Source organism: Vidua macroura, chromosome 1 (genome assembly GCF_024509145.1).
Source record: "Vidua macroura isolate BioBank_ID:100142 chromosome 1, ASM2450914v1, whole genome shotgun sequence".
Taxonomy (NCBI): Eukaryota; Metazoa; Chordata; class Aves; order Passeriformes; family Viduidae; genus Vidua; species Vidua macroura.
The window spans coordinates 115782657-115809152 of NC_071571.1; the positions used below are offsets into that span (position 1 = coordinate 115782657).

The following is a 26496-nucleotide window of genomic DNA, read 5'->3' on the forward strand; positions in this document are numbered from 1 at the left end:
CAGCAATTGACACTAGAAGTGTGTTTGAGTACTTATGAGAAACAATGATAGCACATATTTGACAAGACCTGACATCTTTTCCTCACAGATAAGTTTAATATTCATCCAGTTAGGGACTATTCCCATCACCCAAACACCATAATGATTAAGTTTCCTGTATTACACTGCACTCAATTTTTCTACTTGTAGCATCACCAGCTCAAGTTAATTTCACAGTACTCCTTGGCACAATTTTTGTAATACAAAAATTATCAATAGCTAAACTTAAAGGGACAGAAATAGATTCTGAGAGAATAAAAGAGTTTTAAACAAGTTAAAGAAGTGCTGAGTTCAGAAAAGAGTGTATCCAAAAGAAAAGGATACACTCAGGCAGCTAAGACAAAAAACCCTTTAAAATTATAACTGGGAAAACATTACATTTTACAAGTAATAAGAAATTAAACAAGTTTGATATAAATATTTCACATATACTTTTTAAAGCAATTTCAACACATACTAAAACCAGCCTGAATAATTAGGATAATTAACATATTAGGATTCTTGGTTAACTTTTTAAGTAAAAAATAATGTAACTTTGTTGTTTAGGAATAGAGCTGATTTCATTGTACTGGTATGCTTATAACTGTACTTAAACACCATTTTAAATAGCATGTAGCAACACCATCCTTTGACAGATGCAATAATATTTTTATGACTTTTTCTGAAACTGATTAAAATATAGCCATAAGCAATATGTTTGTGCTGGGGCATAATTAGGAGTGGTTTAGTCTGAGCACAATCCTAGTATTCAAAAGAATAAAAGAAAATTTCAAATCACAGATGAAAAAAAAAAAAGCCTAAAGATTTAAATAACTGGCATTTATGTCTAAGATCTTCTCTAAGCTAGGTGGTTCAATATTTCCTAGTGTCCTAGGTGAAGCAAATCATGTAAGTATTGAACACAGTAACTTCCAGTGAACAAAATAAGCTTGGACAATATTGTGTTTAGCTTTTAAACAGAACACAAAACTCTGAGGCTATTTTATATTTGTTTTATTTTACTTTAATACTCTTCTTAAAGTACTTGTGAGGAGAAGAGTACCAGTAACTGGTAGCAGGTAGCTAACACCATAAATTTACACCTTTGTAATGTATCATCTTATGAAAACATAAGAACAGCTGCAGGCAATTTCTACTTTTATATATTTATATTTTATCTATACTTGCATGTGATAAATGCAGTATTACTAAGCCTTGCATGTAGGCAGCTGCACTAAATGCAAAATAGTATAAATGAAAATTCCACACGTGACAGTAGGAGTTTGAAGAAACTTAACATTTACAAACTTGTAAATGTTTTATTACTAACTATACTGGCTTGATTGAAATTTAATAGCAAGCTGCCAGAATCTCTCATTCTGCCTTTCATTCAAAAAGATCTCTTTAAAAAAAAATTCCTATACCACAACTGATTCAAAAGACATGATATTGTCCCTAAATGTCTCCTAAAAATGTATGCATGACTGCATCTATCCCACATATAAATGTAATATTCATGATAAATACATACACCACACAGTAAACAGTTTTATTACAAGTGACAAGCACTTGAGACAGTAAAATCTGATTTGCGTACACAGGGGCTTTCTGCTCCTCAAACATGGTATAGTGAGATCTCATTAACTCAGAATCAGATGATTTGCAAGGATTTTTAGAAAACTCATGTACTAGCAAAAACAAGTACATACTCAATACATGAAGAGGGAAGGTAAGTTTTCTGACAGCCTCGTTCCTTTTTGGTTATTTGGCAATTTACAGTAAATGTGCATAAGGCAAAATCAGCAATCTACATCTTATTTCCTAAGAAATACTTTACATTTGCAGACTGCCAAATCTGATGTGACTCACAACCATAAAGAAAAGCTTTTAGGGTTAGAGATACACAGTGTCAGGCTACTGGTAAATTACCTGCACAATACATAAGTAAATCTACATGCAATCAGTATGACTAAATTGTATCAAATAAAGTATCATTACAGCAATATGGAAGAGATTATTATTAGTTATCCTAACTTGAATGAAAAAACAACTTTGACAAATAATTCCCTTTAAACACTTTCTAATCTGATTTCTAGGGATATTTTCCTTGAGAGAGGAATTTAGCACATTAAGTGCAAAAGAAGATTATAGCAATTCAGTTTACTGTAACAGACACTTTTTGCATTTTTCCAAGTTTCTTTACATAGTTATTTCTTAATTGCATCTGATGGCAATTCTTAGGTTCTACTTTCCTGACTCCCACTTGACTTCCTCAAATCTGATTTGAGGTATTTTACTTCAGAGTTCTGAGTTACTGTTGTATGCATTATAGCCACACTTGTCTGCATTCGTTTTTTTTAATCTCACTTTCTGGTTTTATAATAGTTCAGACCTATGGGGTTTTTTTCCTTCTCTTTCCTTTCCTCTAAACAAATACCCATTGGGCCACATTTTATTTTCTTTGTGCCCCCCTGTAAGTCTATAAAAACCATCAGATTTGGTCATGAATAGAATAGCTCATCACTCTGGCCATGTATTTTAATGTATTTGACAAGGTATCTCTACACTCTGGACAGGCAATGAACCAGGAAGGAGAAAGAAGAAGGCTACAGAGAAGACTATAATAGAAACTGATTTATTCCTTCAACATGAGAATAACTATATATCCTTTCCCACTCTTCACTGTCAGGTATGCACTTACAGAGTCATCTCAAACCCCTGACATATATGGTGGTTAATTTTAATGCCATGATCCTACAGTAACCGTTTGCTAGACATGCAGGGTCCATTTGAATATTAAAAATTTTAATACATCCTGTAAGAAGGCCCCATCCTTTAAAACTGTGAGCACACAACTACTCTAAAAAGCACTCTAAATCTTTTCAAAAGTCAACAAACTCCCTCTAGTTCTATTAATTTCTGCTATTTGCCCTAAGATGAGACAATAACAGGTGAACAGTGATACAGATGTAGATAGAAAACACTTTAACAACACAAACTAAATAAAAATAAAACTGAATCTGCAGCAATGGTGACCAGTTCTGTTTAATATTAGCTTTTCTGAACTTGCATACAATTAGGATCTTTTGCATTTGATATTTGGTGGGCAACTGCTTATTTAAAATGCATTAGTAACTGCAATCTATGCAATTTCAGAAAAATGTTCAGTATATTCCTTGATAACTAAAAAAAAAAAAAAGCATCTGTGTAAGTGATTATATTGAGAGTTAATCAGTGTTTTACATTCAAGTTACAAGATCACACAATTTAAAAATCAATATAAATTGAATTAAATTCTAGATGTGGGGTTTTTTTAGATTAGATGAAAATACACAATTGTCTATTATCAAAATGCCCAGATAACTGCAAAAAAAAAAAAAAAAAAACAAAAACCACTCTCATGCTTCAGAAATTTAAACATTTTATATTTGAGCAATACAAACATTACTTTGTTCTAATATTTGAATTATTTTAAAATAGTTTTTTAAGGCTACCTAAACATTTGGTAATCAGTTAAAGATGCTCAGCAGTTCAGAGGATAAATACTGCACATTTCTTTCAAAAGCTCTGCAAGCTAAATCCTTACTAGTAGCAGCTATTTGGAGAATAATTCCTTGAAAGCAAGTCCTCTGTCACTTCAGTGGTGGTCACTGCTAGCTCCTTTTAAGTCTATACTGATTTGAGAATGGTCTAAGTACTTGAACAGATTTCATGTTTTCCAGAATATTTCTGCTTGGTAAACATATAAATTTGTTCAAGAACCCTACCAAAATGTATTTGTTCACAAAAACTGGTTTTAACAACATAAAGGGTTATAGACAGAAAATTTTAAAAATTTATGGTTTAGACTCTGAAGTAAAAACATCTATTTTGCAAAATAACCTTGAACAGCTACAAACAGTGGTTTATTTAGAACATGAGTAGTGCTCTCCTTAACCCATTAATTTTAAAACATATACAATACCCTGAAAGGAGGAGACTTTAGGGCACCATTTTGACTAACCAGCTACAGACATGGACAACCATTAGAAGTGTACTTTGTACACAGTGCCTTTTAGAATTACACAAACTTTTTAAAGGTTTCTTAATTTAAATCTCAAAAGTTCTACATTGAAAACTAATTTTTCAGGATAATTACTAAATTAAAAGTACACACCGAGAGCCACATTTGAACTAAGCATTCAAAGAAAGCTGAATGCATGTCACTTCAGATTCCTATATTTGCTTGTACTGTTGTAGAATACTGTAGTTATTAATTTTTAAACATTATTGAATAGGATTGGTAAGTCTCTAAAAAGAATTTTAATACATTTACACCTCTCCTGTTTACCTAGAAAAAGTAGGTTAACTTTACCAACAACAGACCATAGTATTTGTTTCCTCAGGTGCTTTAATTTTAGAAAATTTTGAAAAAAATCAAACTTTTATCATGTATGGAATGAGACCAATACATAATAAAGATTATCTCAACTCTTAGAACAAGGAAGCTTTGAAAGTTACTTTGTATTTTTATTTAAAAAAACACTTAATCACTGTAAGAATTCTGTTTTCTACAAAAGAATAAGTTTGTAATAAAATAATCCTAAACAACATCTTTTTCTGCTATTATTATCTCCATCTGGATTATACCTTAAAATTAAACTGGTTTAGAAGAGTATCAAATTCTGAGAGAACACCCTTTCCTCTTTCTCCACCCTAAATCCTGAATTTTGTACTATGGTTGGATACACTGAATTTGCTTTGTAATACATAGCTGTAGGTCAAGAAAGATACTCCACAACACTGCTTCTTTCACATTGTTATTACCAGTGTCTATACCTATTTTCAGCATTAAAATATTAATGATTAAAAAGCTCCAAATTAGGTAAAAATCTAGAGACATGTTAAGCACTTCATACTGATGGTCACAGAAACAGCATTTGAAGAGTTCTCAGTACCATTAACTAGTTTATTTAAGTTAGTTCTGCACATCTAGTACCATCTGTCTATCTACCCTGGTACATTAAAACTACCAACATATGGTGAACTGCTATTAATTTATCAAATTTCTATGCATTCCAGGGTAATGTTACTTCAGTCAATAAAAATAATAGAACAGTTTAAGAAATATTCAGAAAGGAACTTTAAAGTCTGAACTAACTATAAAAGAGATCTCTAAACCATAAAAGGCAGTTTTGGAAAAACATTCAATATCATTCCTTTATACAAAATGATTAATCTTTCTTCCTTAATGACCCTTTTTTCTAACCTAAAAGTAGTTAATGTGATTTAATTTTCACAACTGTGAGTCACTGGAAAACTCAGAGATTTCTTCCCAAATCTTTAACCACAAGGCTATCCTAGGCAACAAGTTTCTTTGGTCTTGCAGAAAGGGTACAGATCATTTGCAAGCACATGCTATTCAACACAGAGGGCTATCACAAATCCTGCTCAACTTCCACAAATTCACAGAAAACATGTGCTGCAATAGCCTCCATCCAAAAACCTCTTCCCTCTCAAGAACCGCATACCTGTACTCAGTTTTCAATCTAGAACTAAGTACAAAGACTCCAAAAACAAAGCAAGTGTAAAGGCAACATTGCAACTCCTCATAAAAGTATCAAATTGCCACGTTAAAAGGCAACGATAATTTTTTAAAATAGGACATTCAAAAATAAAATTAAAATACATAGGAGATAATAGGGACAAGCAGAGCATTTCACATCATCACAGTTAAACATTTACAAGTTAAAAATTAAGAAAAAAACCAGTATCAGCCAGAACCCATGCTAAAAGCATGCATGCATACACACATGCACACATATACATGACACCAGACCACAGTTAGGATGACTTTTCTTTCTTTAAATAAAGCCAGAGGCAATTCTTCCAAGTGATGTTATAACTACACAGCTAAGGTGTACTTGTAAAGAGCCCCTACTTTGGCCAATTAAAATCTACAGTTATTTTTCAGTATTTTCAAAACCTTTGGGGATGGTTTAGGAGATTTAGGCATGGAATAAACTTTTGAACAAACTCACATGTTCCCAACAAAACTGAATGTATTCAAAGTAAAAATAATGCACTTCACAACTTTCACAAAATGTCTGTGAAATTGCCCTACACACAGGGAATTCATCTCCTCCCACAGAATTCACAGCTAGCGGAACAGCACTAGATCTTAATATTAAACAACCTGAGACTATTTCATTTCTGCAACATACATTCCAAAAACCACTCTCCAAAACACAGCATTTTAATTAACACACCAAGAAAACTCCCCTGAAGACCTGCTACACACAAAAGAATTGCTCTGATCCCAATGATTCTGCACGTTTCCCCCTGTTATCCTTCCCTAATTTATCAGACTAGGGCCGATTTGATACCTTTCCATTAAAAAAAAAACAACGAACCACCCCTCTGCTAGAGGCAGAGGTGCTGCAGAGGTGATGATAACCCTAGCAAAAGAGAAGCTGTCTCTTTAAAATGCCCTGCTATGTCCCTGATCCCACGTGGAACCAACATCAGCAGCACTTTCGCATTAACTTCAATGTGAGGCGAGATGAGGCATCATTATTTCATATAAATAAAACGAGGAGACTGCAGAATACATTCTTTGTAGGAGACAAACAGGTGAACTGAACGTGCCAGGGAAATCAGCAACCACCCGCAGAAGAGGTGCCCTGCCCCCGAGCCCTGTCTGCTCTCCCTATGGAGCATTAGCTCAACCCCACACCACTCTGAAGAATCCAGTTCAAACAGAGGAGTGAGCCACCAAGAAAACTTGAAATTCAAAGGCAACGAAAATGCACTTTATAAACCGGAAAGGTTTACTCTTTGCCTCACACATCCTAATTAGATCAGGAAAGTGACACTACAAAAGCATTACATTCCGGTCCGAAAAAAAAAAAAAAAAAAAAAAAAGGGAAAGAAAAAGACAGAGGAAAAAAAAAGGAGCCCCCATCTCCCCAAATCCCCCAAAAACACACACAAAAAAAAGCATTAAAAAAGGAAGTTATAAAGCACCACATCCAGCATTTATCTTATCTAGGATCACTCCACATTACCCCCAAGTTATACACTTTCTGCACCATCATCTCCCCCTACCTCTCTGTCCTGAAAGGGATTTTCACGTTTTCTCATTGTCGGTGGCGAGTTATAAGAGGCTTTTGCCTTTCCAAAGAATTCATCAACAAAAAAAAATAATAAATATTAACTCCTTGCTCCCTGAAACCTTAAAACGGTCTCGGGAAGACACGGGTTTTATACTGTTACCTTGAGGAAGAAAAGGGGGAGCAGCCCCGATTTTTAGGTATTTTTTGGCATTTTTTTCTGATTTTTATTTTGTTATATGCCTCAGTTCTCCCTCCATTTTGGTTGTTTATGATACTGACAACAAGCTGTCCCTGCTCTCTCTCTCTCTCTCTCCGGATCTCTCCTGCTTTCAGTTAGCAAACCCCCCTCCCCAATGCAACACGACTCAGCACTTACTTGGGTTCACACTTTTCTCTAAACACACACCGATGGGGAAGGGAAAAGCTCCTGGGCTACTCGGAGGGGGAGAGCAGGCAAATTCGTTTCTTTATTACGAAAAAAAAAACTTTTGTCCAAAAAACGACGGGAAAGGGGGGTCGAGTGCCCCAAAGTCACTCCGGATCCCCCCAAAGACGCAGCCGCCAGGTCCGGAGGACACCCCACGGGTAGCCGGGTCCACGGGGGAAATTTCTGTGCGAAATTTGTCCGGTTTGAGGCCGTGGGCGAATTTATATTAATTTTTTCCCTCATTTTTCGGCACCGCGGTCTCTAATGTCTTCCGCTCCCTCTCTCGCCGCTCTCGCCGCTGTCACTGCATTCACAGCACAGGCTCCGGAGAGGCGAGGAGGGGAGGGGGCGGCCGCGCCGCTCCTGCCCCTGCCCCTGCCCCGCGGCCCCGGGCCCGGGCCGCCGCGGGGGTCGGCGGCGGGCACCCCGCGCCCTCCTGCCGTCCCCCGGGCAGCCCCGCCGCCTCGCCCGCTCCTCGCGAACCAGCAGAGCGCCGCGGGGAGGGAGGGGAGGAGTGGAGGAAACTCCTGAGAGAGGTTTTTCTGAAAATCATCTCTTTCTCCCTCCGAGGGAGGGGAAGGGGGGTGTGGGGGGGGGCACCGCTCGCCTCACCTCCCCTCCCGTGCTTTTCCCCCCGGGGGGGTCCGACGCGGGGCGGCGGGGGGCTGCGGGAGATGGGGGGAGAGGGATGGAAGGGAGGGATGGTTAACACAAACTTTTCCTCACTGCTCGCTGCTCCTCTCTGCTCTCCCCCCTCCTTCTCCTCCTCCCCCTTCATAATTTAAATAACCCTGATATTTCCCTGCTAAACCCCGGCGCCTGCCCCCCAAACCCGCAGCAGACTCACCGCGGGAGCCTCAGCATCCCCTCTGCGCCCCGTTTCCACCCTTTACAGTGTTCTCCGATTTTTCTGTAATTTTTTCCCCATATTTCGGGCTGGACGCGGCGGGCCTGGAAATTGTTTGCTTTCCCGTCTTTCCAGCAGCCATTGTAGTGTATGCGCTGCGGTGCAGCCCAGCCTGCCGCACACGCCGCGCCCACACCGCCCGCCGCCCACACGCACCGCGGGTTGGACGCCTCCCCCAGTCAGTCAGGGCCGCGGCCGCGCCCCGCCGCCGGCGCCTGCGGCCCGCGCCGCCCGCCCCGTTGGTGGAAGGAGGCGCCGCTCACGGCCGGGGCGGGCGCGGCGCCGCCGCCATTGGCGGCCCGGCCGTGCCACTCAGAGCCGCCGGGGCGTGGGCGGCGGCGGCGCGGGGCCGGGGGGAGCCGCGGGGCCGGGAGCGGGGTAGGCTGCGCCCGTACTTAAGCGAGCTGCCCGAGCCGCTGACGTCTTTCGAATTGGAGACGGGCTGCCCCGCTCCCGCCCCGGGCTCCAGCGGACACGGCCGGGGACGGAGGTGAGTGCCGCCGATGGCGACCCGCGCTGTGCCCGCCCGCCGCTTCCCTTTCCCGGCCGGCGGAGGGAAGTCTCGCTCGACCTTCGCCGACCGCGGGCCGGGGCAGCCCCGCTCGGGCCCGGCGGCGGCGCGGCCCGGGCACCGCTCCCTGGCGGCAGGTGGTGCCGAGGGGAGGCGGCGGGAGCGGCCGCGGGGAACGACCCGGGGCGGGGGAAGGGGTCGCCGGGCGCCTCCGGCCGCTCCGCCGCCGGCGGAAGGCAGGGACCGGGCGGGGGGCGCCGGGCTCGCCTCCGCACCTGGACGGCCCCCGGCCCTCCCCGGGAAGCTGAATTGGGCAAGGCGGCAGCTCGGCCGTGCTCAGCGTCAGGGACCGCCGGCTGCTTCCTCCTGCCTCCGCCGCCGTAACAGCCCAAAATGCTGTAGGATTTTTTGTACGGCCTTAGGTCCAGGGTTCAAAGTTTTAATGAGCTGGTCTACGTTGCAGCATAATTAGCGAATTTGTATCTATATGCGTGCATTTAAAGCAGACCGAATGCTTTTCAATGGGCAGGAGCCTGTAGCAAAGTGCCCTGATGGTTTATGAACTGAAAAAGCCCCAGGGTTAAAGAGTGCCAGCAGCAGCCCTGGTTCTCTGTGGTAGAGTTTACAACTGTTAATGTGTTAAAGCATAATTAAGAACTGTGGAATAACCAAGCCTTCGGTTGTGGTTGGGCTCTGACCTGTAATCTGAAAGCAGGAAGGGAAGCCCGTACATGTGCAAAACCTGGGAGGAGGGGGAAGCTCGCTTCCTACTCAACTGGTCATTCAGTCACACAGCAGCATTTCGGCGTGACCCGCCTGCCCTTCCAGCTGATAATGTTTCAAGTCTGAAGTATGTCGGAGAAGGGGGAGAGAGTAACACGCGCAGGAGCTATCAGACCTTTTGGGTAGTACTAAGAAGGTTTAAGCATTTGCCTGCTCTGAGCTGCGCATCTTCATTAGAACCTGAACTGCTTATTCGTTAAGTAGGTGTTTCATGGATTGCGTGCATTGTTCCTTAGACCGGGCACGGTTGCAGACTCTGGTAGCATAATCAAACTGAAAGTGTCAGGTGCGGTTTGTGTAAGGAACACTGATTATGACGGCCCGTTCTATGACTCACAAGTATTCTTTCAGAGAGTAATTCTGAAGTCAGAGTGACACTGTACACCTTGAGGCATGTCTGCTTAGGCAGTAATATCAATGAAATGTGGAATTATAACACAGACACATGCAAACATCTAAAAATCTTTTTATCTGTTGTGGTTGGGTGAGGCATTGTGGTATGCTGCTTTTGCTTCCTACTTCTCCCTTCCCTTCTCCTTTCTTGAAGTCCGTGATGATGCTAGTATACCTGCTTGTGTTTCCATTTGAGTTGGAAGTGCCTGATCAAAAATGCCCTTCCACCCATCAAAAAAGGGAGCATTTGCCTGGCTTGTGAAATTAACTTAAGCACTGGATAGTTCTCAAAGGAAAGTGAAAGCGTTCCCTCCCACCTCCCATGCTGTTAATTAAAAGGCCCATTTGCAGAAGATGATCATATGGAAAGCAAAGAGTACTCCAAGCACCAGGAAAGTATACATGCACAGTTTGTAAAGCCTAAGGCTTGTTTGCTGGGAATAGCTTACTCTTACCCAAAGAGGAAACCCCATCTAAAATATGGTTTTCTATGAGCTACAAAGAGCAGTATTTTAATTTTTTTTTTTAATCTGGTATCAAGCAAAACGGGCTTTTTACTGCAGACTTGCACTTACCATTCCCTACTGTGCACAGAAATAGGTCTTAGTTAAGAATTACCACCATTTTTTTTTGACAAAGTAAAAAACAAGATTGTGTCCTTCATTAGTAATACTTAAATTTGCTCCCTCTGTCCTGTGTTTCTGATTGCATTGATTTTAGCAGTTATCTGGTCAACATTAATTTAATTTTTTTTTAGATTTAGTATTTGTTTGGAACACATACCTGTGTCGCCATATGTGTGCTGGAGGCAATGTATAGGAAGCTGTAAAGGGAAAGAGGGTCTGCTGTTCATCTTGATGTCATCATCTTGGATCAGTGTAGAGTCTTGGCACTGAACTCTGTGTGTCTTAAGCTTACAGAGTCAGTGTAAAACTACTAAATGGTAAAAAATGTGATTCAAGCCGTCGTACACAGTGTAAGTGGGTCTGGTCCCACCTTGCGGTGAAACCAGTTCTTTATCTGTTAAATATTTGCTATAGCAACACAGGAGATAGTTGGGCACTTGTCGTACCTGGGAAAGCTCAGTGACGATGCAGATATGATCCAGCTAAGGAGCAGGAACAAATCTGGAAAAGTTTACTTGTACATTCCTCCCACACACTATTAATTGAAGTGTCTACAGTGTGTTGGCTGTGAACAGCTTCTATGGAGCTGTTTCTCCTACACGTGGTCGCTTCCTCCATGATACACAGGCTGGTGTGAGAGCTGCTGCAGTGGCTCCATTCTCTGCAGGAATTTATCAGGGAGTGAGCAGTCTTGGCAATGGGCTAAACTTGCCAGCGTTGTCTTGCTGTTACTGCTTTTGAAATAACCCTTTGCAAAAGAAGGTTGGGTTTTTGTTTTGTTTAGTTTTTTTTTTTTTTAAGATAGCAAAACTGTGTGTTACTAGAAGGCCTTTATTACATCCTGAAATTCAGACTTAATCCTGAGTTACTGTTAAAAGTAGATACTTAACCTGTTTATTTTCCCTTTCTAGCCAAGGTACGAGTGTCTAGAATGTCCAGGCATGCAAAAAAGCTTAGAGATCACGATATAAATCCATGTCTAGCGGTAAGATGATCAAATTGAGATTTCTGTCTGTACCTTTCAATGTTAAATAATGCACTTTCTGGAGGACTGTTTTGTGGATAGCATACTGGCATTATAGCGCTTTGCATTGAAAGTTTCTTAAGAGTCTGAAGATGGGAAGGGCTGAAAATCACCCATTATAATAAGCATGAAATAACAAGTAAATTCCCCATAAATAGGAGTAATACAACTGATAGCAGTCTCTTAAATTTTCTGTCCCTAAAATCAGAGCCTGAAATCCTGGTTAGACAAGCTTGGTTATTTTTTAAAAGTCTTTTGTGAGTTACACCAAGCATCATTGTAAACAAATATTCTGTGGACTCTGCACTTACTGTCTGAAGAGGGCTATTCTCTGTTATCTCTAAGTGAAATCACTGCTTGGAAGTACTGATGATCCTTTGTAATAGGTGTTCCTTTGCTCTCTTTGATAGTGTTCTTTCATCTGAAGAGCTCACTCCTATCTTCATAGTTATTCTGTGACTTGTTAAAATATTTAAACCCTGAGTTACAGTAACTTCCCTCTGCTCTGAAGTATATTTTCCCCTATTAAAGGAAACAGATGCCACTACAAAATGTATGGATGACAACAACTATAACAAGGACATGTGTACTGATTATTTTTTGAAGTACAAAAACTGCAGAAAATTCTGGGTAAGCACAGTAAACTTTCTAAATTTTACTCCCTGCTTTGCATTATGTACGTTACTTCTGGCATGCTGCTTTCTCAACCCTTCAAACTCAGCTAATGATGCTTTTACGGTAACTTACCAGCCCAAGTAGTTATCAGTATATGTTGCTGGAAGACTTGAGCACATGTGCATCATAATACTTTACTTGATTGTTCTGGGTTTGCTCTCTTAGTTTGTGAGTCAGTGTTCTTGCAGTACCTGATGTTTTCCTCTGAACTTGAGTCACATGTTTCTAGTAAAAAGTTCTCTTTTAAACTGATGCAGTGAAAAAGTTCTGAGGCAAGGTAAGGTTATTTGGTTTCCCACTGGCTTGGATCATGTTTATTTTAACCTGATATAAAGCTTATTTGATGGTAGAGAAGTATCATGAGGATCTATGTGCAGTTAAACTCTTCTGTTCTCTGCTGTTTCCTTATACCATTGAAGTAAAGAGATTTTACCTTAGCCTTTAATTACTTGCACAAATTACAAAAAAAAAAAAAAACTATTTATGGATGATTGTGCATTAGTCTGGCATAGAGTAATGGGAATACTGATTGCACTGTGTTCTGAAGCAGCAAGGTAAACTATCAGGTATCTTGAACTAACTACTAGTACATTTAGTTATCAGCTAATCGGCCTTTTATAGTACCTGGGTCTTGATATACAAAGCATTTTTCTATTTAAAAATCTTGTTCATTCAGAGCTCAGGAGCAGAGATTCTGGGAAATCTGTTCTCATGGTCACTTTGTTCTATTTTCAGCATGGAATTATGATGCAAAGGAAGAGAAGTGGTGTGAAACCAGAGATGCCCTCAGCAGAAGAAAGAAAGAAAATCTTGGAATCAATGGGGAAGCCCTACTGACTAGAAACCTGAATTGATTGACTGTTGTCACTGTACATATGAAGACTTAGCAGCAGGAAGTCACCATTTTATGAACTGGATTTTACAGTTGCCATATGTTGGATGAAAATAAGATCTTAAATTTTGAAATATGTGAGCTTTCTAGGATAGAACTTCCTGGGTTTGTTCATACTTCCTGTCATAGGAACCTGGCCTCTTTTTATTGGGAGATACGGGTATCAGTGCAACTTGCGTAGAAACTTTTGGAAGTAGAAACTACTGTGCTGTGAAATGCTAAATATTAAATTAATGGGACTTGCAGAAAGTCTGTTTGAAAAGATGGGATTGGTGAGCATTGCAGTGTGGTTCTAAGTTCTGAGGCTGGAGCAGGTTGAGAAGCTGGTACATGCAACATGTTCCTTGCACTCAGCTGTTCTGCTCAATAGTATGGATTTACTGTGTGTTATTTTATCACTATTTTCACATGTTGAATTCTGTGTCCCCAGTTTTAATAAGACTATTCATTAACTAAAATCCTAAATCCAACAAGCTTGTCAGTAGGTCTGCCACTGCACTTGTCAGTGACAGCAGAAGCTTGCAGTAAATCAGATCTGCAAGCTTTGCTAGTTATAAGGTTAGAGAGACTGGTGAAGATAAAACTGAACTCCTCAGGTCTGAGCTGCATAGTAATTTCTGTGGATAGTAAATAGATACTTTGGTGGCGGGCCGGCAGGGGCGACTTGCAGACATGTAAACAGATCCTCTGAGTGACATGGCAGGTTTAACTATAGTACATCTATCTAAGACTCTGGACAGCTGAAACCTGGGGTTTGGAAATGCTTACTCATACGAGATTACAAAGCTCAGTTTAAACAGGTACTCTAATCTTAAATAAGGTTGATTCTAACAACTAATAAATGTAAATATGTTGCTGTCTATTGGAAACAGTGGTTTTTACCCTTTACCTTCTGGTGTCCTGGCTTAAAAGCTTGTATCCTGTGATAAGAGAAAAACTACTGTCATGAGCTCAGGTTCCATGTGAAATCCTTTAGTTATTGCTGGGATCAACTTGGCAGAACTCTGTCTGACCTCATGAAGGATGGTGTAAAAATGTTGTCTCTCTATTTAGACTGTTTTGGAAAGACTTCATGGCTTTCTGTTTCTCCTGTCTGGCTTGTCTTGTTTCTTTCCACTGTAGGCCTATTTCTATGCTTGCTGAGATTTTTACACTATTTCTTTGTTGTTTGATCTGACTAGTAACTCCACAAAATCTGCTTTTGCTCTTCCTTTCTGCTTCCTGTCTACATCTGAGTTTTGAAATGGATTGATCCTACCATCTCTGTTGGAATGAATGTGTAATCCTATGCCTTTGGAGTGTGCAGTTCTCCAAGCAAAGCTGTACAGCCTTCAAGCATGTCACAAGTTCTCTTGTCAGTTCCTGGCAAGGAAAATTTATTTTCTTCCATCAAGACCATAAGATTCTTTATTTCAAATAACTTTGTCTTCACCTAAAGTGCAAACTTAGCCATTTTCCTCTTTTTGTAGTTGTTTGTTGTTGTTTTGTTGTTGTCTGGTTGGTTGTGGTTTGCTTGCTTGTTTGTTTGTTTTTTTGTTGTTGTTTGGTTTTGTTCCCCCGTGTGTGGAGCTGAAGATACTTTGATTTTAGATTCAAGGGCTTGCTCTTTTCTGCCACATCCTTGCTACCTTTTAATACCCTCCTACATACCAATCTTTCTTTTTTTTGCTCGTTTGGCACCAATTCTTTTTTTGACTCATTTTAACATTTTGGTCTCTTCTCATTGCAGTGTTTCTCTAGTACCTTTGTTCTGCCTCTGATCTAATGATACAGTCTTGTAGTGACTTTCTAATACAGCTCCTTTTGAAAGTCATGTGTTCTCTGTTCTCTTTCATAGTGAGAGAATTTCTTGCTTTCATTAAACTTAGCCATAATACTTCCTCATTAACCATGCCTCTATTTGATCTTTTTGTTCATCTGCAGATTTTGGGAAGCTGTTGTCCTCTTCCTTAGGAAGAGGTGCTTTTCAGACTCTTCTGCCTTTGCTGCCTTTCTGGCTTTTTGCCTCCCTTGGTGTCTAAGGGCACCTTCTCTCCTACTTGGCACAGGCTTGTCATTTGCCACCTCTGCTGTATCTTTGGACATGTTCTTTGCTCCTATGGCTTTAGCTACTATTCTAGTGCTTGCTGTTTTTCTGTTGCTGTGCTCTTAAACTCTGGGGTTATGTTAAAATCTACAGTTCATTTTATGTGCAAGAAAAATGTCATCTTGTTCTTGAAGTGGGCATGCTGATTCTTCTTTGCATAACCTCAAGTTCCTTAAAGTTATCTCATTTATCCTAGGATTTCCTTTCAGGTTTTCTTTGCATGTAGAAATGTTCTTTCTCTTAGGTTAACTGTTGCACTTACAAGTTGGTTTTGTTTTTTTTTTTCCTGACAATATTTACTTGGGACGCTTCCAATAATGTTGTTTTCTTTGAAAGTATGACTGGCATTGATACGTACCCTGTGTTGCTTTGTAAAGTGTTTGTAAAGAACTAGTACTGTACCAGTGTTTGTAAAGTACTAGTACTTCAAAAAATCAGAAGGAGATGCATTACTGCTTTCAGGTGTCAATGCAAGAATGTGCGATCACAGGATTTGCTAAGGCACATGTAATGCAGGAAAAGTAGTCTAACATTAGACTTCTCATCATCAGTGGGTGTACATGGTAAACTCCCTGTGGATGTTACAAGAAAAATTAGTTTAGCGTAGAACTGAGGGCAGTTTAAGCAGTGACCTTGTACATTTAATTCAGGTAATCAGTCATCTGTTGTAGGGCATGCCATTTATTTCCATTGCATATTCCTTACTGTTAAATAACACAAGTTTATGAAAAATCTTGAGGGAGCAAGGAGTTTTCTTCCTCATGTCGTAATGTCTCTCAAGAGTGATCTGTTATTTGAGTATGAGTTTTTATTATTTTTATCCCTCACTCGAGGTTGCTGTTCTTGCTTTCACTACTGAAGCTCAAGTGGTAAGGTGTGATAGCTTAAACATAGGCTCTTACGAGTTGAGATTTTTCCATTAATTTTTGTAGTGTGATTAACTACCTTTGGTTGTGAGCCAAAGATAATGATCTTTTCTTCATACCTGAGATCTTACATGCCACACTTCACTGAAACAGAGGTAAGCTGTAATCTGCCACTCTTACTGGACAAAAAAAAAAAAAAAGAAAAAAACCCCACCTGGGCTGCATTCCTAATTTCCCTAAAGCACACTCTTGTACATAGCCCAGAAAGCATAGCACAGTGGATCAATATAATTAAGACAGAGGGAAGGGACCTGTGGGTTGGGTATTGGTTTTGGGGGCTTTTTTAATACTTGTAATTACTCATTTTGCTTGTGATACAAGGACCAAATCTGGATAGCAGCATTAATGCTTGATGATTTTTTTGTTTGACAGCTGGATGGTGCTGTTGTACAACAGACTGAAAACAGAAGCACTCCACCCACTACTGACTCTTTCAAGCTTTTTTGGTCTCTTCCCACAGAGGTATCAGAATTCATCCAATAGAAAGGAAAGATTGGTCCTGTCTCTACACTATAAACAGAAAAGGAGGAGAGGAGTTGAAATCATTGCTGGGAAATAGAAGATTTCTGTACAGCCTGAGAAGCTTTGGAATATATTCCTTGATAGATTTTTTCACTGTGGTTATTTGATCACACTAGGCACTGAGCAGCAGCTGTAAGCTTTCTCCCAGGTCTAGGTGAATATCCTGATTCCCATCTGTACATTTGTGCCATCTCATTTTTTCTGTTACCCTACAGTGCAAGGCCTTGTCTGGCTCAGAGTTCTCTGCTGCCACAATTGGGATGAGTCTGTGCTCTTGAAGATGTTCAAAGGAAGCTCACAAAATTGCAGAGAATGCTGATTTAGAAAGGACCCACAAGGATCATTGAGTCCAGGTTGTCTAGCTCTAGAGTCCTGAAAATTTCTTTGGATTTAGCTGAAGCTTTTGAAAGGCAATGAGTTAAATCTGCTGCTGCTCTGAGTCTCCTTCATGGTCTTGTAATGAAACTTCTGCACACAAGTGATCAAGAACATGTGCATAGATGAGCTTTTGGTAAAACTTGCAGAACAGGTAAGATGAATTTAGAGTACAAAATGTTACGCTGCTCTAATGCATTTGGAGACAACCCTTGTGTTAAAAAGATCTACATCTTTAAAGTTGGTCTTCCCAAATAGCCATGAAAGAATTATTGTGTGGAAAAACAGTACACCATTGCAGGCTTTTATTTTCTTGGAAGAATCTGAGAGAACTGGAAGAAATAGTTCTGTAAGTATTAAAGTAATAAAAAGTAAAACAAGCAGACTACTTCAGAATATTATAATTTTTATTGCAACCTGTTTGATATGAAGAAGAAAAGGGAAGTACTGCATTTATATTAACTAAATACAGTGGATCAGTTAAACTTAATTGTTTTATGACATATATGGTACCATATATATTAATTCAAGCTATCAGATTGTGACTAAGTAATTTTTTTCTATCCTTTAGGTTTCTACTTTAATTACTCCTATCTCAAAATCCTTTTTTTGGAAGAATGGTTCTGAAAATCCTCAATCATTACTTGCTCTTAAAAGTCCCACTATTTTTAAGCTGTCTTTGCCTATTTTATTTCAATAAACTGCTATGCCCTGCAAACACTTCCTGATATCAAGTGACTGGCAGAACACAACAGAATTCTGTGTAGGACAAAATAGAGCTAGTGTCTGTCAAATGGAAAACAATTGTAACAAGGTGATGTGTAATGACAAAAAAGATTATGCTTAAGGTAGTCTATTCAGTCAATACCTCATTTCTAAAAGCAATTCACAGCTTTAAGACAAATTTACACTAATAGAAATAGGGGCCCTCAGCTCACGCCTGACTTTGAAGAATCTAAAAATTTTTAATTGATGATAAAAGATTGCAATTGTTTTGGCAAAAAAAAAAGATTTTGCAGTGTTTTTATGGAAAGAGCCTGCTGGTAATATTTTGTTACTGTGTCACACATGGATCTCAAATTTTTGTTTACCTGAAACATGTGGATCCCTGACCAGTCCTTGTCTGCAGGGTTGCATGCAGCTGTTGAAGTGGTCAGTGAATGTGGTTGCATATTACAAGTAGAGTGGCATTTTCTCCTATTTTTATTAAATAGCGGAATTGAATGAAGTTGCTAAATTGGAATATGTCAGTCAAACAGTGCTTGCTTCAATCCATAAGTTAGAAATAGATGGAATGAAGCTAGCAAGACAAATCCTTAGGTAGGAGGTACACTATGAATTTACCATATCCTGCAATATCAGTTTTGAGTACTTTCTGGCTGTATTTTTCCTAATGCTGAATGGATGTTACTGATAGTCTAAGAAATGCTGTTTCATTATTTATCTATGTGACAGGTAAGCTAACGTGGTTCTTAAGTTAAAGGTGACAGTTCAAGATGTTGGAAAAGCCCTTTTGACTCTCAGATTGAAAATAAACAGGTCTTGAGGGTTCTGTAGCTGTTGGCTGTTGTGTTGTTTGGACATCAAAAGCCTATGGGTGACAGAAACTTTGATCCCAGAAGTCTCTGGTGCTTCATGTTCTAATTTGCACTTTGGTGCTGACAGACTACATGTTCCTACCTCAACACTGCTGGGATTTATGGAAAAAATATTTCATCAGCCTTGAGGATTGACTGTGAAGTCTGCTAGGGTGTAGGTGAACAGAAGGAAATTTATTTTTCTGCAAGGTGTTGTTTGAATGGCCATCTTTACAATCATTCCCTTCAGCAACTGCTGTTCCATGTCCCTTCTTCCTCCCTCCAGCAGGTGCCTCTGTGTGATCCCTAGCATCAGTTGTAACACAGACCTCTACCCTGGGGCATGTATCCAGCTGCCCAATAGCAGAGGGAAAAGGGGATAACCATTGTTCTTCAGCCAGCTGGACCTTGAGTACCTCTCTGTGGAGCTGCAGCCACCCTTGTATCCCTGGGCTGGAAGGGACAATGTAGGGTGTCTGAGTAAGCAGCAAAATGCAGGAAGCAAATGCTGAAGTTGCAGCTGCTCTCCAAGTCAGAAGAGGCTTTCTGTGCTTGAAAAAGGGCTTAGCTATTCAAAGCTGTGAGCACTCAGGGGCTGTGATTCTTAAAGCTGTTAGATTGGGTCCAACTGTTACCCTGGCATTACCCAGTCCACCATCAAACCCTGTCCCTGAGCACCACATCTCCACATCTCTTCAACAGCTCCAAGAATGGTGACTCCACCACTCCTCTGGGCAGCCTCTTCCAATGGTTGACAACCCTTTTGGTGAAGAAAAAATTCAAAGTCTCCAATCTAAAGCTCCCCTGGCAAAATATGAGGCCTTTTCCTCTTGTCCTGTTGTTTGTTACAGGACAAGAGGAGGAAGTTTGTTACAGGACAGGAGGAAGAGACTGACTCTCACCTCATTAGAAGCTGCTTTCAGATTGTTGCAGAGAGCAATGAGGTCCCCCACTGAGCCTCCTTTTCTCCAGGGTAAACAACCCCAGTTCCATTAGCTGCTTCTCATAAAACTTGTAGTCTGGACCCTTCTTGTAGAATGTCTAGCCTTCTGGACTTGTTTGCCCTTCAGGACTACTTCCAAAGCAGTCCTATCAACCAGGCTCCTAAACAGCCCAAAATCTGTCCAATGGATGGCCAGTGTGGCAGTTCTGCTGGACACATCTCCCTTCTACCCCTCCATCTGCTCCCTTCTCTGAGAATCAAAAACTCATTTCATGATTGCATGCCCCAGATGGTTTCCAACAGTCCTTTTCTGTTCACAAACAACTAGGGTGTCTTCCCTAGTTGGCTCCCTCATCAGCTGTGTTAGGATGTTTTCTTCCACGCTCCAGGAATGTCCTGGGCTGTTTTCTCTCTCCTGTGCTTTATGAGGTGGCAAGCAGCTAGAAGTAGATAGAACCTAGAAGGAACCATGGTTGCCAAGCACCTTCAGCTAGGCAGTCTAAATAGTCTTTACAGTGTACTCATCTATTTTGTCCTAGATGTGTTCACACTGCAATTGGGTGCGGCAAACATATGTGTATGAGGAGCAGAAAACCACTGAAAAAGCTCACTGGTAGGTCTTTACTTACATCTGCATCAAAAGCAGTTTTCAGGTTTCTGTCCTTTAATGTTCAAACCCCTGAGAATCAATAATAATAATAAATAACACTTCAGTTCTTTTAGCATTGCTGTGAGACAGGAAGAGTTCACAAAATGCTTTGGTTTTCTGTTGTGTAAGAAAATTTCCAGCCAGGAGTTGGTAGAAAGCATCAGTATCTCTTTCTCTTCCAGTTTGGCATCTGCAGGAAATCAGCCTGCCAGAAAAGCTGCTATAAAGTTGGATGTTGGCAAACAGGCAGCTACTCCTTGAGTCAGGGAAATCTCATTCTCTGACCCAAATGGGTACAGATCAGCCCAGTTTTGTACCGGTCTGGAAATGCAGGCTGGTCATTTTTGATTGTACTGGTGAGGTCATTTGTTGCTGCTTATTGCTACCAGTTGGACTCTGTAAAGCTCCAAGAAGCTGATACTGTTTCTATAATCTGAGCAATTTGCTAACTTAAAATATTAATTGATTAATTTGGTTTTGTTCACATCCTTTCTTGGGTCTAGAATTGCTATTTACTTGTAGAAAATGATAATTTGGCCAAGTTTTCCCTTGTGATTTATTTCCAGTTCAGCTTTCACATTGCTAGATTCTGCACCAATGCAAGAGAAAAAAACATTTGCTGTTCAGTAAGGGATTAATACCATTGATGAGATGTGCCTGACACAGGAGGTTCACAGATGTTTTTGCACAAGCCTTTAGAAGGACATTCAACATATGGCATTACAGGAACATATTCAGCAAATCTCTAGGTAAGGAAATTGACTTAATAAACCTCTTTTCATCAAACTAGATGGAGCCAAATCAGGTACTTTGCTGAGAAATTTTTGTTTATTACTGTAGTATGATTTGGTGCTTACAAAGCTCTCTGTTTCAGGCAGTGTTTGTGAGGGGAAGGTGTTGGTGGTGTTGGGAGGTTTCCTGCTGGAAGAGGGCAGCTCTGCTGGGAGCACAGCAGTGCTTGCTGCAGAGGTGCTCCTCCTCTGGGTCCTTAAGGAAGGGACACAACACATTGCTACACAACCCATCCCAAAAAAGTCATGAAAACCAAAGAAAGCTGAGCTGCTTGGTAGCCTGTTTGCTGCTTTTAATTCCATCAGTGATAAACACTAATGAGAGGCTGAAGTAGGAAATCGTCAGAATACCAGAAGGCATCCTAGGACTCTGCTTCCAGTCTCATAATGATTTCTGGGGTTTATAACAAGGGGAACCATTCACTGTGCTATATTCACATGCATAAACCTTTTTGTGGGTAGTGAATGTGTTGGCATACGCAGAATTCTTTCAAAAGTCCATATCCAATACAGATTTCAACATCTGGACAACAAGTTATCTTTCTGTATCCCCAAGTACCACAGAAGTTGGCCATGTTTTATAATTAAGTGTGATTTCTCCAAAGAGAGATGATTGCAGGAAAAAGAAATTTTTCTTCTATCAGAAGTTGCCTCCCTGTGTCTTTTTCTCTACTGGAACATATGTGTGATATTTGGGATATGCTTTTCTTCACAGTGGATCTTGGATTAAGGATCATGTGCTTTGGATTTTGCCTAACAGGTAGCCTGTCAGATAGCTTACAGATAGTGTTGACTCCCACAGTTATTTATCCAAATGACCTTAAAATAACTTATTCAAAGAAACAAAATGAAGGTCAATGTCTTTCCTACCTCAACCCCCTATTCCAATAGCTGAATAGTGACATCTAATATTGGTTTGCCAGATTATTTCATGTAATGTCATGAGAGACCCTACCTAACAAAACAGTAGTCAGCATACACTGGATAATGTAATATGTGTACAAGTAATAAAGTGGTATCATGTTTGGTGAAACACAGGGCTTTTGGATGCCTTACTCTGAGAAAAGCCATGATAAGGACCTGCCTTTGTAATAAGGTATGAAACTGTCATTCTGTCAGTCTAGTAAGCTTTGTTTGACACTGGGAAAATGATACCTACCCAAAAACAGCAGGACAAAATAAAGAGTTCCTCTACTACAAATGAGGGTAATATAAACAAAGTTTTCCTCCTATACTTTTTTTAAAGAAATGCAGTATTTATGTAGATCGTATTACTGGTACATTTCTTCCTCAGGTACTAAAAATCCCTAATTCTTGAGAGAAGAATAAAGGTGTTTGGCAGTAGCTTGGTGCTTCTTATGCATCTGCCTTGAATTTTGCCCTGCTATGGAAGATTTAATTAACTACAAGCAGAAAAAAGAACTTCTAAATTCTTCACAAAGACCATATTCTACCAGCTGGGCTGAAAAAAACCCCAAAAAATATGCAGCTAATGGCATTTCCAAATAGGCCATCTCTAATCCTATTATCAAGATGGTAGTTTGTACCTGTACCAATAGTTCCATTGTTCAAACTTCCAGGCCTCATTCTGCTAAAAAAAAAAACCACAAAAAAAACCCTCACCAAAATAAAAGTTAAAAGAACCCCAAACATGAGAGGAAAACAGCCTAAATCTAAGTAGGTATTTACACATCAGTGTTCACTGCATGTCTCTGATCATGTGCTTGTTGGCCCTCTTGAGAAGCCATCACATGCCATCGCATTTTAGCTCTCAAAACTACAAATCAACAAATGTAATTTTTCCTGTCTTTAAAACCTGTTTAAAATATTTGAATGTTATTAAGCTAAGTATAATTTGTGAGGATCATTCAAGAAAGAGAATGGAAAAAAGAATAATTAAGAGTATCTGCAGACTTGTTTTAGTATGAAAAAAAAATGTTTTAACCTAAATGTTTTTAGGTTAAAAAAAAAGTCCTCTACAAGAGGGATTTTATTGCCAATGTAAAATCTGGCGCTTTTTTTATGAAATGGAGATCTAGGCCATAGATACATTACTCTTTTGAATAACTTTTACAAGTTCATATGCACCTGTAGTATTGAAGTTCCCCACTCAGCAAATGGCCAAATCTGGAGCCTCGATCACCAATGATGATATGTTTTATTAGAGTACGTGAATGGGGCACAGTGCAGCCTGTGCCTTATTTGTTGTAGACCTGTGGCATCCCCACAGGACTCTTGTAGTAAGAGACCCATGTCCAGACATTATAAGTTTCAGACAAGCTTTTTCAGAATGGAAATCTCTGATTTTAGGCAGTGTTTCTTCCCCATGTCTGTTGTTTCAGGCTATACTCATGGTGTGGAAATGCCCAACCACTTGATACATCTTAAATTCTGACCTTTAACTGTTTGTATCTAAATTCTTCACAAAGACCATATTCTACCAGCTGGGCTGAAAAAAAAAGTCACACTCCTCATGTTCTTATACCTTCATCCAAGTTCCTTAAGAAGTTGCACTACATAGTAAATTCAAGTTTTCTCCCATCTGGAGAAGTTGATGCAAAAAAGGAAGATATGGGAATATTGCTTCTACTCATGTTGCCTTAAAGAAATAGATTTTCTTGGGAAGCTGGAGCCTAGTTCTAGTCCAGTTTGCTTGTCCTGAGGTAAACCCAAAGTTTGCCTTTGAGAAGACAAGAGTGTTCACTTTATTCACCTCTACCCTTGATGGCAGAAATTGTTTTCAACCCAGGCTGCATGGTCAAAGTGGAAGTGCAGTAAATGCTCCTGTTCTGTGGAAGCTACAGATCAAGTGATTATTGAGACTTGAGTGTAGCCAAGTGTTCTAAAGCATTACACAGTCTGTGAATTTGGTTTTTCTGCACTGTATGTTAAGGAATAATCAATTGTGTACCTTTATGTTGCAAAGTTTGGTGTTTTAATTGTTCATTGCAGAATAGTGAAAGCAACTATTTTTTTTTTTATTTTTTTTTTTCTGATGCCCATGATTAGTAGACAAAACATTATGAGGTGAGATAAATTGAAGGGCTGAGCTGTCTAACAGCTAACCATTGTCAGCTGAAGACACCCTGCTCCCTTTACCCTGTCCCATTGCCTAGGAACAGCTCATCTTCAACCTTCCACCAGTTTTTACACTTGCTGGGTCCTTCACTGGACTGCTCACATTTGCTAACAAAGCAACTTAAAGGGAAGAGCTTCTCTGTGGGCAGTGACTGGTTTTATGTAATTTCACACTTAAACAAAGTGATGGTGCAAACACTGGAACACGTGAGCCTTGGGCACAAAGCAGCATCTGCTTATGGATAGCAATTTGTGATTGCTGCCCTTCTGTTCAGTTATGGACATTTAAGCCAAGTGACCTCCCATGTAAGCCTGGGTTACCACCAACCAAAGTGATGAGTCAAGACTGCAACAGCTCACATCCTCTGTGGCTCACCAGAGAGACCTCTAACACCGAAAGACTCTAGTTGCATGTCAGTGACTTCAATTCCACTTTTCCCATCTAATTGTTTAACAACAAAAGCCTGCAAAAAAAGAAGTCTGACTAACTAATCATGAGTATTGCTTCCTGTTTTCTGAAGCTAAACACAGAACAACAGTTTGTGTAATGATGATGAACTGTTAAATAAAATTAAGTCTCCTTCCCTATGGACTTCATAATAAAAATTGTAAACAATGTTTGGCAAACAAAGCTGCAGGCCTATGGGCTGTCATTCCCAGATGGCATGAATTAGTGGAGAAAGGTTCGTTGTGCTTCCCTTCCCTAGCCGCCCACCCCTCCCTAGGTTTTGCATGTGCTAGCTTTGGACAGGGATGACTCAGCTGCTGGTGAATCACCTGCTGAAGTGCTGAAAGTGCTGGCTTGGCTGCAGTTCCTCAAGCAACTGAGTTCCTCAAGTGAACTGTCAAGGCAGACTGGCAAGAGAATAATCCTCTGCATCTGGGAGAATTTTTGTGCTTGCACATCTTGATTTGCTGATATTAGAGGTTGCACAGATACTATTGTGAAAAAAAATGCCTATTGAAATCTTGCTTGCTAAAAAACTTCCTTGTGCAACTGCTAATTCATGACAGGGCTTTCCACAGGCATTGCTCAAATGCTGTCCTCATGAGACAACTGGTTGGTGAATGGCTCATGTACAATGTAACTGGAGAAATGCTCCTAAGGGATGCTTCACTGTTTTCTTATTGGTGACCTGAAAAGTAAGGGAATATTCCAACCAGGGAGGTTGTTATAGAAAAATATATGATAGAAAACCCTTCTGAAATCTTGCTATTTCAAATTACTCTTTTCTGGATTGGTGGTGGTGGAGAAAGACAGAAGGAAAACTAAAAACCACATGGAAAACTGCCGGGCTCTACATACCTACATGTCCAACCAGCTGCTGGGTAGAAAAACATGGGAAACTTATTGTCATTATGTGGCAAGTCTAAATGTCTTTTACAAACAGAGACTGTTTGAGAGATACAAACCAATGTTAGTTTATTACAATACGTTTTAACTTATATGATCAATGTGCCTTTTTGATTATTTTTTTCAGTGTTGGCATCTTCTTCACCTTAATAGTCAAAGAATCACAGAATCTTTTAGCTTGGAAAAGACGTCTGAGGTCTTGGTCAACCTATGACCAAACACCACCATGTCAACTAGACCATGGCACTGTCACATCCAATCTTCTTTAAACACTGCCAGGGATGGTGACTCTACCCCTCCCTGGGCATTCAATGTTTAACAACCCTTTCTATGAAAAAGTTCCTCCTGATGTTTAGCCTGAACCCCTCCACTGGCACAGCTTAAGGCTGTGTGCTCTCATCCTGACATTTGTTACGTGGGAGAAGAGGCCAACTCCCTGTCTTGCTCATTTCTGGTAATTGCAGAGAGTGATAAGGCCCCAGCAGAGCCTCCTTTGCTCCAGGCTAAGTAACCTCAGCTCCCTCAGCCACTCCTCATCAGACTTGAGCTCCAGACCCTTCACCAGCTTTGTTGCCTTTCTCTCGAAATGCTCCAGAACCAAAATGTCCCTCCTGATCTGAGGAGCCGAGAACTGAACACAGGACTCAAGGCATGGCCTCACCAGTGCTGGATACAGGGGGACAATCCCTGCCCTGGTCCTGCTGGCCACACTATTGCTGACACAGGCCAGGATGCCACTGGCCTTCTTGGCCACCTGGGCACATGCTGGCTCATGGTCAGATGCTGTTGCCCAGCACCTCCAGGTCATTTTCCAGCAGGCTGCTTTCCAGCCACTCTGCTCCAGC

At 40.4% G+C, this 26496-nt stretch overlaps 2 protein-coding genes across 7 annotated transcripts in view; one reads left to right on the forward strand and one right to left on the reverse strand.

Annotated features, from left to right (window-relative positions):
* The window catches only part of PLAG1 (PLAG1 zinc finger), a 47681-nt gene extending 39088 nt beyond the window's left edge, over positions 1-8593 (reverse strand). For both annotated transcript variants that reach the window (XM_053987888.1, XM_053987862.1), the window contains exon 1: positions 8387-8593. The gene's annotated coding sequence lies outside the window, so the exon portion shown is untranslated. The remainder of the gene's footprint in view (positions 1-8386) is intronic.
* CHCHD7 (coiled-coil-helix-coiled-coil-helix domain containing 7) lies at positions 8006-18815 on the forward strand. 5 transcript variants are annotated; one of them, XR_008438930.1, is made up of 5 exons: positions 10093-10237; positions 11671-11744; positions 12315-12413; positions 13194-17608; positions 17831-18815. XR_008438930.1 is itself a non-coding variant. In XM_053987952.1 (4 exons), the coding sequence occupies exons 2-4, from the start codon at positions 11691-11693 to the stop codon at positions 13293-13295; spliced, it is 255 nt and encodes an 84-aa protein (XP_053843927.1). In that variant the 5' UTR covers positions 8006-8075; positions 11671-11690; the 3' UTR covers positions 13296-18815. The 5 variants fall into 5 exon arrangements, 3 of the variants coding, with proteins under 3 accessions (XP_053843927.1, XP_053843919.1, XP_053843900.1); XR_008438928.1 differs by having other exon boundaries at positions 13194-16457; positions 16735-18815; XM_053987952.1 differs by lacking the exon at positions 10093-10237 and adding an exon at positions 8006-8075 and having other exon boundaries at positions 13194-18815.
* The last annotated feature ends 7681 nt before the right edge of the window (positions 18816-26496 follow it).

What these genes read in the sequence shown, in the direction of transcription:
- CHCHD7 (XM_053987925.1), top strand. Translation starts at nt 10,186, where the DNA reads ATGCAAACATCTAAAAATCTTTTTATCTGTTGTGGTTGGGTGAGGCAT. An exon ending in TGGTTGGGTGAGGCATTGTG is followed by an intron (nt 10,238 to 11,670) that starts GTATGCTGCTTT and finishes TTCCCTTTCTAG; the next exon opens with CCAAGGTACGAGTGTCTAGA. An exon ending in AAAACTGCAGAAAATTCTGG is followed by an intron (nt 12,414 to 13,193) that starts GTAAGCACAGTA and finishes TTCTATTTTCAG; the next exon opens with CATGGAATTATGATGCAAAG.